Source organism: Callospermophilus lateralis, chromosome 2, assembly GCF_048772815.1.
Source record: "Callospermophilus lateralis isolate mCalLat2 chromosome 2, mCalLat2.hap1, whole genome shotgun sequence".
Taxonomy (NCBI): domain Eukaryota; kingdom Metazoa; phylum Chordata; class Mammalia; order Rodentia; family Sciuridae; genus Callospermophilus; species Callospermophilus lateralis.
The window spans coordinates 55,368,190-55,381,536 of NC_135306.1; the positions used below are offsets into that span (position 1 = coordinate 55,368,190).

At 32.8% G+C, this 13,347-nt stretch overlaps 1 protein-coding gene across 14 annotated transcripts in view; it reads left to right on the plus strand.

The window, feature by feature from the left end:
• The window catches only part of Mpdz (multiple PDZ domain crumbs cell polarity complex component), a 158,144-nt gene that overhangs the window by 22,327 nt on the left and 122,470 nt on the right, over positions 1–13,347 (plus strand). For all 14 annotated transcript variants that reach the window (XM_076845967.2, XM_076845972.2, XM_076845971.2 and 11 more), the window contains exons 2-3: positions 1,234–1,302; positions 3,905–4,071. In XM_076845967.2, coding sequence (XP_076702082.2) covers positions 1,287–1,302; positions 3,905–4,071 — 183 coding nt within the window. In that variant the 5' untranslated portion in view covers positions 1,234–1,286. The remainder of the gene's footprint in view (positions 1–1,233; positions 1,303–3,904; positions 4,072–13,347) is intronic.

The following is a 13,347-nucleotide window of genomic DNA, read 5'->3' on the forward strand; positions in this document are numbered from 1 at the left end:
AGATGTTAGGCTACTTGCTAAAAGCTACACTGTTATTTAACTTTTAATTCTAGGTCAGAGCCAGTGCCCTCTCCTTGATACTAGGGCAGTTTTAAAATAAGTGCCACTAGTTGAGCTGTTTGACTATTTGGAATGGAGTTGATGTTTTCAGACTACTGTTCTATATTGGGATAAGGAAGTTAGCAAGTACTATTTTCTGTTATTATACAGAGCAAATTGTAGGCATTGATGTTCTATGCATCTGCTCATCTACATACATCTACTTTTTGCCAAGTATCCTTTCCTCTTGAAGAGGTAATAGAGGGCAACTTGGTCTTTCTCAGAAAAATGGCCTGTCTCACCTTCCAGTTGAAGAATGAGGATATGTGGTGATAGATTCCTCCTCTGAGAAGATTGACACCTGGTTAACTCAGGATCTTCTGTGAAGTAAAGGGAGGTTGTACCTCTGGAGACAGTTGTGCAGAATTGTATACCAGAGGCTGATTATGGTTGGTGATGTGGATGTTGGCTGTGCATATCTGTACCCAGGACTTCAAAGTGTCCAATTAAGTGTTTCCAGAAAGATAAGATCTATGTGAAGATAAAGAAGGAATTAAGAAGGTATTTTTAAGTGGAAAGAGGAGAACATTATAGTTAGAAGGATAGTTTAAAAACCTTTGAAAAATTTAAGAGGGCACTCTCTTTTATTCAGTTTTTAATCCATGATTTAATGTATTAAAGCAGTATAGGTAATACTATACTGCTTTGGTGTCACAGTTCATGTCTAATTGGTATGTATATTATCTTCCCAGTTAAGGCTGTGAGCATTTGAGGGTAAGATCACAAATTCATTTATCATTTTTGCCTAGAGAATTTCATATGCAGATTCAAATAAGCTCCTTATTCTGTGGTTAAGGATCTGTAAATTAATCCAAGATTACAGTGGTCTGTGCTGAGAAGCTCTTCAGGAAATATTTTAGAAACTTGTACCATCTTATTTAAAACAGAATTTAAGCTTTTCTACTTATTATTGCAGTTAACATGGGTATGCGCATATCATTTTGAGTAAGTTCTAGAGTGCTGACTTTTTTCTTTTTTGCCTGTAATGAGAACTATGTGAAGTTATATCAACAAGAGTTAATGGTCAGAGGAATTACAATGGTATCAAGTGCTATTTAGAGTATTTAGTTTTAAAAGAAAATTACAGTTCTGAGAAAACATAACCCTTTCATTTTATGTCCTTTTTTCCCTCAGAGTTCCATTTTAGTTGCTGTTTGAAGTCATTTTAGAGAAGAACTTTGAAAGAAATGTTGGAAACCATAGGTAAGACTTATTCTTTTTTTTCCTGCATTTTTAAATGTTGAAACTCCCTCCTTTGGGATCTTTGAGTATGATATGTTCTATATAGCAGATTCTATCTGTGGTAACTTAGATTTAAAAGGTTGTTATCCACTAACATTGTGCCAGGATAATACTTTTCTGTATTTGATCAGTCTCATGTGAAGTGTTACAAAGCACACATAATTTGTACATAAAAATAAATATGGCATTCTACCATTTCTGGGTTTTAATAAAGCTTAATGTATACCCAAATCTAATTCATGAACCCAGTTGTAGTTAATATTTGTTTCTGGATTACAGGAGAAAATTTATTAGTATTTTAATATTGAAAGATGACCATTATTCTTGTATTTGTGGCTGAATTGCCTCTGAGCCCTTTTGTGTGTGTGTGTGTGTGTGTGTGTGTGTGTGTGTGTGTGTGTATTTTACTGGGGATTGAATCCAGCACTCTACCACTGATCTGTACTCTCATCCCTTTTTTTAAAATAAAATTATTTTGAGACAGAGTCTTGTTAATTTGCTCATTGTGGTGGCAAACTTGTGACCCCTCCTGCCTCAGCATCCTAAGTAGCTGGTATAATAGGCATGTGCCATAACTGGTTGAGCTCTTGCTTTTACTTGACGAGGAGAACAGTAACAATCTCTTTAGCTGGTAACTTCATTGAAGGCAATTTAATTTCCTTATGAGATAATTTAGGTTGAAATAGCTAGATTTCCCATGTTTATGTGTTAATCCCTTCTAGAGAAACTAGTTTATTCATCTGTTTACAAGTATATCAGGTGTGGTACATATCTCCCATTATCAGACATAGCAGTTCTGTATGTATTCCAGGTAGCTTATCTATTATAACTTTTTGAAGGTATCTAGATTTTACTCTGGCACCTTGATGATTACGGTTGATGCTTAGACAGCTTCATGTTTTAAGGGTAGGAGGAGAGTAGATGGCAGTAAAAGAAATAGGAGCTTCTTTTATGATGATGTGACTTTTGTTTCTGGTCCTATGCTGATCATAAAAATGCATGGATGCACATCTCTATCACTCATTTTATACTGAAGTAATACACCATAAAGAGAACTAGCCTACACAAAAGTGGAAAGGAAAGGAAAGGGGAAGTACAGAATTATGTAAATCATTACTTTCTCAGCTTTGTTCTGTTAGCTATTACTACTGAGTTGGACACCTTGTAACAATTGCCATGAGAATTAATATATTCACATTCTAAGTTACCATGGGAGATGATCCAGATGAAAATTCTTGGGTACATCTTTATCATTATTTGCTTTAAAATTTCTGCTTGAGTAAATGTTATTTTATTTCATTTTTTTTTGTTTATGTAAAATCATGATCTTTGTTAATTCATATTTTAATTGCCCAATTTCTGTGTAATTCCAGATTTGGAGCTATATAAAGTATTTCTAGTAATGATTGCCATTATATATAAAATATCTCTAGTAATTGATTACTGTGATATTTCAAATATATTTTAATACAGGTACTTCTTATCATCCTGAAAGTGTTAGGACATATATCTGAGTACAATCTCTATTAAAAATAAAAAACAAATTTGGCTTAAATTATAAGTGAGTATGTGTATTGTGTGTATGTGTGACTACAAAGATATGTTTTTGGCTATTATTTGTGGTAGAAATTCACTACCTGGTAGAAGTAAGTATATAAGATATAAGGACTGTTAGGACATACTTAAATATTTACTTTTTAAAAAACTTTGCGCTTGATTTATAAAGCATTTAATAATTATTTGAATTGGATTAGTTTGAAGCATATGTAAATATGGCATTTAATTTGGGGAGGAAGATATTTCAACTATCAAAAAGTAATCTATTTGAAATACTCTGTGTTATTCTGATGTATTTTTAAGTAAATTCTCAATTGTAGAATACTTTGCTTCTTAATATGTGAAATTATTATATTTTGGATATTGTGATTAATCATTAACATTATCCATATCCACTTGTTAGTGAGCCAATTATGTTGCTAATTTTTTATATGTAAATAAGCATTTTCATATCTTTTTAAAGAAGGCAGATATCTGCATTTTTGAGGTCATAGATCATTTGTTTTTTATTAAAAAAAGTCATGATTTTTATGAAAGAGTTGAAACAGCTCACATTGGAATTTGGATAGCCATCATCTGAATTGGTTTCTGTGACTAATTGTATTCAGCATACAATATAACCAATTTCTTGCTTTCAAAGAAACTTTCTTATTAGGAGCCTTCAAGGTTTGTGGGGCACATTTCCAGTTACATATTACACCCTTTCTGTTTTATTTCCAAACCAATTCCATTGGTTCGAAGCAAATGTAAATATAAAAAATACTGTGTAATTTGCTGTTTAATTTTGAGGGAAAATATTCAAAGTATTAAAAAGTGCTCAGTCTTGTACTTTTTGTTCTTTTGTACTTTATTAAAATTTTGTACTTTTGTAAAACTTTTTACTCAAAAAAGACAATTTTGTGCACTTAAGAGGCATAATTTGAGAATTTCCACAAGCGTGGGATCCTTATATGCTTGATATGCATGTTTTGAGTCTGTTATTTACTAATGCTACTCTTTGAAATAGATAAAAATCGGGCCCTGCAGGCAGCAGAGCGCTTGCAAGCCAAGCTACGAGAACGTGGGGATGTAGCAAATGAAGACAAACTCGGCCTTCTAAAGTCAGTCCTGCAGAGCCCACTCTTCAGTCAGATTCTGAACCTTCAGACTTCTGTACAGCAGCTGAGAGACCAGGTAGGATATCATTGGGGTGTTCACAGCATGGCATAGATCTTGTGAAAGGATTGTTTTTTTCTGAAGGCTGATTTTCGAATGTGTTAATGAATAGTTAATGAAGTCATTTAAACCTCCAAACAAGACATTCAAATTCACCATGGCTTTTTCTTCCTAGTTATTTTTACAGTGGTTGTTGCCGTATATTGTAGATGATATGACATTGTGTTGAAAGCTGTGTGGATGCTGAAGAATGAGTTTCTACAGGAAAAGGGGATGATAAAAGTATGTTTGGGGTAGATGGCTGTAGACTTGGTTTCCATCATCACTAAGGCTCCTTGTTCATGTGATCTTACTCATTCAGATTCAGATTTGAGTATGCTTGTAAGATTTCAGATAAGCCTAGATTTGCATGTGTAATCATGTGTGTAAGGAAGGGAAATCACCTCTATTTTGACAGTAAAAGGAATAATTACATTGTCATCAGTTAGAGGAATTGCAATTCTCACTTCTTAAAAGAGTGTAAGTAGCAATTGCTTCTATGACAGCATCAGATGGTAGAACTTCTAAATGTAACACTGTGTTTCTCCTGTAAAAATTATGAGCATTAAAAGTTGGAGCATTTATACTAAAATTGAAACGGATCATAGTGACAGAGTGAAAACTAAAGTCAGATGTTCTTTGAACTTACTTAATTTAATCACTATTTCTCAGGTTTTTAAAAAATATTTTTAAAACAGTTCATATCCTCACAAGGTTTGAAGTTAATTATGCCTTCAAGTTCTCATTCTCATGTTTTTAGAATTAATTTAATGGTTATGGATGACTTGCTAGCAAATATTCTGCCTTAAAAGGTTAAAAAAGAATCTTGAAAACTAGTTTCATAATGCAGTGAAAGAACAGCTCCAATAAAAAATTCCCAAATAGTGCTGGAGGTGTAGCTCAGTAGTAGGACTGTGGGTTCAATTCCCAGTACGATAAAAATATCAGAAAACAAAAAACAACACTCAAAATTGTGCTAAATGCAAAGGATAAAACAGTAGTAATAGAAAAGGAATTTGTTTAATGTCGTGTTAACTTCTTAATCTAAATTTGTATATTTGTAGCCCCTCTAAAATAAATCAAGAATAATCTTCAGACATATGTAATAATTTCCATGTAATGATTTTAAAAGTCATGATCATGAATTTTAAAAGGTGTTTTTGTTATTGTAGTGTGTTTATCCCCTTTGTAAGTTATGGAGATACTAATTTTCAATACTAACTTTCAGAACAAATTGGTAAACTTATGGAGAAACCACCATCTTGAATGTAAATGTAATTATGATGGGAATAATCATCTGGTTTTTCAGAGTATAGAGAGGTTGAACAGATATCTTCTTTTTATTGTATTGTATGGAAATGTGATTAAAATGGGAAGGAAGTTGAAATAAATAGAGTATCAACAAGTACACCACTATTCTAGTGAGATAAATCATTATTTTCCTGCTAGCCAGCCTTATGAATGGTGAAGAATCTTTGTCCCTCGTGTGTCTGATGAAAGAAAGGGACAAATGGACTTACTTGCTAAGCTTGATTTAATATTTTCAAATGAAAGTAGGATATGGGCTCTATTACTATTTGAGTCCTACATGGTTCACATGAAAACTACTTGGAAATCTATTGAGCATAATAATAGAGGCTCAAGTTCATATGCTATGATTTTGCTATTTTATTAATAATATATTTAAGACTAAATTGTGAATTCTGTAGGCATGTCTTACGTGTCTATGGATTTTGTGTCCTTAGTCACTCTTTATGTAGAAGAGAAAGCTAACAATAAAAGGGACCACGGAAAGTATCTAGCTTGGAGAGGTTAAGTGATTTGTTTTTAAGGGTAAAGCCAGAACTAGAATTCAGTTTTCTTGGCTCCCTGGACTTCTTTCCCCCTTTTAGGCTTTGCAGCCTATCTTATATCTTCTTTTCAATGATAGGAATTTGATCCCTAAATGTCAAGAGTTTCATTTTGATAATTCCTCAATTTTTGTGACTTTTCACTTTAATCTCCATTTTTTTTACTAATTCGATTCTGTTTACTTATCAGTATTTTATATATGATTAAAATAAAAATTTAAAACTATGTAATTTTTGTATATTAAAATAAAAATATAAATATTCTAATTTCATCAGATTTACCAATCGCTAATTTATTAATATGTATAATTTAATAACCAAATATATCCAAGGAACAAAATTTGTTTCATGCTTTTCAATCAGTGGCTACCCAAATCTGACCATTGCCTAGTTTTTACTTATTACCTTATATGTAAATTATATTTTCATATATATAATTTTTGTATGCACAACAGGTGCAAGTTACTGTTTCAATTTTTTTTTTTTTTTTACCATCACTGGAAAATTTGATCTCTTCAGTTCTTCCCCTCTGTCATCCATTCTCCTGTCTTTTAGAGAAGCAAAGGGAGTTAAATAATTGAAAAACCTGAGGTATATGCAGCATATTGGAGAACATGATCATATTGTTGCATTAATGACAGATGCTGATATGCCACGTTGAATTAAGCCTACAATTTTTTCCCTCAGATCCTTCTCATTACTTCTATTCAATAATGTTTAATTTTTCCAATTTGCTGCTTCAGTATTAAGACCACCCTTAGAAATCAAACTATTTCCCTTTGGCAAATTAAACACTTGACAGGTGTGTAACTGAGAGGGCAAAAAAGCCATGCCCTGAAGGGATGTGCTATTTAAATATTGTCAAAAATATTAACAGGTCTGAGAATATAATTGATGCCTCTGTTTAACTCTGCCACATTGTGTATTGTTCTATCCGCCAGCTAAAAGATGTGTGCTATTAAACCTGAATAATCTCTAATAGCTCCAGTTCATTTCCTGCAGCACGATTTCTGTTTAAATGAAGAGAAAAAAGAGAACTGTGACTGTGTGTCAATGATCTGTCAAATGCAAATTCTCAAGTAGTGTCCTCACTGTCACCTAGTCATCACAGCTAATAACTATGGGGCTTAATGCGTATTCATGACAAAAATCCATCTATTGTGGGGGAAATAAACACGTTAGCAGTTTAATAATAGAAATGTGTCAGCCTTGAGGATATTGAATTTGCATATTTATTCTGTGAAGTTTCTGCAGTCCAGTGTAGGTGATGCTGCTTTCCTGATTAGTTAATTTCTTTGTCTTATAAATTGATCATAGGCACTAAAATAATATTCTTACTTTAAGTAATTTTCCAGAAAACTGTGAATTAAAATTATTATTTTCAGTAGAAATTTAGGATCAATACCTAGAAATCAACATTACCAAGATTATTTTTAAAAAGATGGCAGTGGAGACCAGTTCTAAGACAGGAGAAAAGATATGGATAACTCAGGTTGCAAAAGTTGCTTATATGAGAAATAAGCCTTAGGGCACAGAATATTCAAGATATCTCTCCTTGTTTCTGATCTCTAGACTTTTTGGCCTGTGACATTTGATTGTTTTGTTGTTACTTAATTAAAGGATTCTAGCTCATTTGCTGTCCTTCCATACAGTGCTGGCTTATATACTTTTCATCTAGACATATAATATATATGCACGCAAATTAAGCCAGATTTTTTCTTAGGAAATTTATGATATCTCCTAAAATAACTAAACACATGGTGGGTTGTATAGAATCAACTTTGGAATTACTGTTCAATGTTGATTAGTGAGATTTTTTTTCTCATTTTTTATTCTTGAAATATAGTCTTCATGGTGTAACATTTTCATTGTTTATTTCTGTATATTTCTTTTTAAAATTTTTCTTTATTTTTTATATTTATTTTTTAGTTATAGGTGGACACAATATCTTTATTTTATTTTTATGTGGTGCTGAGGATCAAACCCAGTGCCTCACGCGAGCGCTCTACCTTTGAGCCACAACCCCGACTCTATTTCTGTATACTTCTAAGTTTTACTTGTTCACATTCCAAAAAAAGAATGTGAAACAAAGAAATGGGTGATTCAAAGATAAACCTAAATAAACTAAATAATAATATCATAGAACTAGATATACCAAAGACCTAGGGTTGCTGAAACCAAGTAAATCATTTAATTTTAGTTTCCCAGAAGCAAAGACAAATAAAAAACAACTGAAGGATTATATGTTCATTGTGAGACTTTGTTGAATGAACCTAATCTTCTCCTGACAATAGGAGGGAGGGTTATCACATGGACACTTCGTTGAACACTTAAAATCAATGAAACCTTAATGAATAATATGATGGAGGTTCTCACTATCTAGAGGGGAAAACAGAACATAGAAAAAGGAACAGGTGAGTGATGGAAGGAGAAGGAACTTTGACTTAAGATAGATTTTGAAAAAGGAGTAGGAATTTTTGGCAGATGTAGGGAAATTATTTCAGGTAGAGGGCAAAATGTTTATAAGAGTATGCAGCAGTTGTTTTCAAGTGAGTGTGATTTTTATATTTTCCTTCACCAAGAAGTATTTGGCAATGTCTGGAGCCAGTGGGATTATGTGGATTATTATGATGGGTAGAGGTTAGCTATGCTGCTAAACATCCTTCAGTGAGCAGCACAGCCTCCCACTGCAAGGAATTATGGGATTATAAAGTGTTTGTTGAGAAATCCTGGTATAGAACTATGTACAGACATGTATTATCAAAGCAATTAGATTATATGTGGAATATTGGCAGGAATGGAAACTATAGAGCCAGATTGTGAAGGACCTATTGAGGTAAGGGTTTTTTGGGGGGTGGTGGTCATTATTTCCTTGATGGTACCCTAGGATTAAGTCCAGGGCCTTGCATTCAAGTACTCTGCCACAGAACTACATTCCTAGCCATTATTTTCATTCTTTTATACCCAACTTTCTGGAAAATTATCACATTTATCTTTTACTCCTTCTATTAAGTTTAATATTTTAGCAATCATTTTACGTTTTATTTGCCTACATCTTATCACTATGGTAATAAGCCTAACAAAATTATGTTAAGAATTTTAACATTTTGATAAGTAACATGTTTGATTAGAATTATCAAATATGTAAATTGGCTGGACATGTTGGTGTGTGTCTATAATCCCAGTGACTTAGGAGGCTGGGGCCAGAGGATTACAAGTTTAAGGACAGCCTGGGCCATTAAGACTCTGTCTCAAAATAAAACAATCAAAAGGGATGGGATTGGGGATGTAGCTCAGTGGTAGTGTGCTGCTGGGGTCAATCTCCAATACAAAAAAAAAAAGAAAAGAAAAAAAAAGAAAAATCCCCTGTTCGTTAAGGAATTCTTCTTTCATCTTACTAATATTGAGAATACAGCATGACATTCAGATTTAGTGATAACTTTTCTGTCAGAGGGCACAATGAGGCGGGTGTGTGTGTGTGTGTGTGTGTGTGTGTTTTGTGTGTATCTTTTCTGATTCTGTGTCTTAAAACAAGAGCAAAAAGTAAAGATATAGGTAAATATTGTGTAATTCAGAGGGTTAGTTTTGAGTTTCTGAGGTATGCAGGGATTGTTAAGTAGAACATACATTGTCCTGAAGCATAACTGAAGAGGATATTCTGTAGATAAAGATTTATAAGATGAATAAATCTAATTCATGATCAAAATGTTGAGGTATATGGCTTCTAAGTAGAACATGAGCAGCTCTGATAATTTCTTATATATTTTTAGATTGATGGAAAAATGAGAAATTTTGATAACTGAACATTTTGTTGCTGTTTTGACTTTGGTAATATGCAAGATACTATTTAGTGTGATTCATGTCTTAAATAGCAGAAATGCTTGTATACCCAAGCTTTATTTTATTACTTAATAAATGATAAAAACACGGCTCCCTCTCTATAGTTTCTAATTTGAAACTTACATGAAGATGATTCATCTGTAGGCTTGCCATCAGTAAAGGGGAAATGACTACTGTCTCTCAAGAATGTCTAGGTTAAATTATGACTTGGTGTTGATGAGAGGAGGGAGGACAAAAAGAAAATATACCTTGATCCTATTAACAGAAATAATTGAAAAATGGAATATAATTCTTTCAGTGGATGTTGCTTGTGAAAATGCAAAGAGGTCTGTCTTACCTCTGAAAGAATTTTATGATAAAGCATTGCAGTTGCCCAATAGGAAAATATGTACTATATTCTTGAGACTATACTATAATGTACATTATCTAGAAGTTAAGAAAGAAGGAGTGATTCTTATGTTTTTAGATTTACAATAAAGTTTATTTACTGTAGGAATTTCAAATACTTTATTTTTGGTACAATAACAGCTTTAAAATGTTTGTTCCTTTAACTAAAAGTTTGTAAATATAGAGCCATAGAATGGACTAAAATTCTTGTTTTTTTACTGGGCAAGAAGACACTGTTCAAGTTTTTTCTACAGTGCTGGATTAAAATGCAACACCATCTTGCTACTGGGTATGCATGTGTGTCTGAAACAACAAATGGTGCTAATTGTATGGTATTTTTGTGACAAAGTTAAATGGTCTTTGGAGAAGAAAGAAGAAAATATGCAGTTTACTGGGTATAACCTAAATGAGTTTTTTAATCCAAGAATTTAAGAACATTTGAGATTGTTTGACATTTGAAGCTATAGCAACAATAATAAAAACCCTATGTATTATGGACTTTGTTCCATTTAACTAGTCCATCAGTATGAGGTAGCTTTTATCCCCAGCTGTCCAGCAAGGAAATTGAGGCTTAGAGACATTATGTAACTTAAGCAGGACCACAAAATTATTCACTGGTAGACTTAGGGGAAGAATTCATGTCTGTCTGACCCTAAAGCTAGTGTTTTTTAATTTTTAATTTACACCATTTCTGAATTCTCTGTTCTCTATGTAAAGAAACAAATAAGATGAAAACAAAAACAAACAGAAACAGTTAATGGAATGCCTAAAGAGAAATGGATTTAAAGTAAAGGTCTTATTAAATTCATTAAGATCTTCCATTTCTCTTAAGTTTTCCTCCCAGATTTTATCAGTGTTTTCAATATAAACCATAACTTTCATCCTTATTTTATTTATAATTATGCTAGATTATAAAAGTAAAGGAAATGAACTGGTAAAGATAATAGTGGAATGGAGAGGCAATATGGCAAAATAACACGAATTGTCATGTATTTATTCCCATATGATTACACTTGTCTAGTTTTTATTTTATTTTTCTTCCAACCAAATTTTGAAATGTGAGTCAGTTTTATTTGCCTTCTGGAAATGTGGGACTGCTAGGAAAAACACTGCAAAATCCTAACATACTGTTTGCCTAAAGTTTCAATTTCTAAATTGCTATTTGTCTTGACATTTTAAATTGATTAATTTACTTAATTTTGATACTTTCTTCTGCATTGATGTAGAAAATTTTAATATACATTGGTAAGAATATTACATTTATTCAAGATGTTTCCCTGGAATTTTTTTCCCCTTGAAGTTTGGCTAAGAAAATACAGAATCGCTCAGATTTAAATAAAGACAAGATATTCTGCAAATATGCATAAACACACATGCCTAGACTGTGGTGTATAGGCTTTGCTCCACTTGCCATTTGTTAGCAAGCATAAAAAAGAGCTTTAGAATTCCATTTTGCTTTTCTTTTTAAATTTTTTGTTTGAAGTTCATTTACTATTTTGGGGGTAAAATCAATGCCATGTTCATCTTTGAATACCTTGCACCATCACAATACTTTTGTCAAGCTCAAAAAATAGTTGCTTAATTAATTAAAGAATATGTGAGTATTCTTAAATAATGAAAACTGTTGTACATTGACTATTTGTCATTCTTTGCCAGAGAACTAATTTTTAACAAAAACAAGTTAACCAAATGACTTAAGTTTCTTTGGAAACCTTCAGTTTTCCTCTTGCTAACTATTGAAGAGGTGTATTATTCATCATCATCATCACAATTAAACCATACTTAACATGTGTTCAATTCTTACCATGCTTCAGAAATTTTTCTATCTATAGGTATCTGTTTCATTATTATAACAATGCTATAAAGGAGGTAACATGATTTTCCTCATTTTATAGGTAGGGAAATGGAAGCCCAGAGAGATAACAGTGGAAGGGCTAATGACTGAACCTAGGTAGGCTGATTCCAGGGTTGAGGACTTAATCATAGAGCTCTATTTTTTTTTTTGTTATTTTATTGTCTTCAATAGCCTAATGAACAAATTTTAAGGATTTCCTAGTGGTTGAGGGCTTTTGGGGATTATCTGATCTCCGATTGTCTACTGATTATTGAAGACACAACCCAGATTTGTTTGTATGTGTGTATGTATGTATGTGTGTGTGTGTGTGTGTGTGCGTGTGTGTGCACATACATATATACATACACACAACAAAATTCTATAATATTATGTAATATAATATATGTTATATATTGCCTTGTCCTGTACAGCCCTTTACTAAGTTTCCTGAACCCGGCAATGAGAGGATGAGGGAAAGAAAGACACACACACAAAAAAAAAAAAAGAGAAAAAGCTGGGTCTCAGTGGATCAGCCAAACCCCTGATGAGGGAAGACTGACCAGGAATAAGCTCAGCACTTTTCTTATTATAGATTTAAATATGAAAAGGTTTTATTGTGAGAAAGTTTCTTCAAGATAAACAGAACCAAAGTTGAGGGTAAAACAGCTCAGTTAAAATTAACTTACCAGCTTTTGCCCATAATTCTCTTCCCTTGGGCAGCTGGTGTTTGAACCTGAGGTCAATAGCTGAATAGCTCTGTGACTGGCACAAAACCTTTTGAACAGGGTGTCATCATAGCAACTGGGCAATCTTAGGAGCATCTTTGCACTGAAAAGTTCCCAAGAGAGGTGTCCCCTCTGTCTCTGGGCAGTTCAAAGACCCATAATTCATTTGCTACTCCCAACAATATATTTTATAAATAATGTTATATAAATAATACAAATATATAATCAAACATGTATCTATGCACACACATATTTCTAACTTTTCTTTTTAGTTGTAAAATGGGAACTAAGTAACATGAATTTGAAAGGTGTAAAGCCCAGTGGTTGAAATTTAATATTCTTTTATTTTTTGGTACTGAGGATTGAACTCAGGGGCACTCAACCACTGAGCCACATCCCCAGCCCTATTGTGTATTTTATTGTGAGACAGGATCTCACTGAGTTACTTAGCACTTAACCATTGCTGAGGCTGGCTTTGAACTTTCAATCCTCCTTCTTCAGCCTCCCAGTGAAATTTAATATTCTGAAGCAGCAGTTCTCAAACATTTTGGGCTCATGAACAGTTTATATTCATAAAAATTACTAAGGACTTCAAAGAGCTATTGCTTATGTAGTTTAT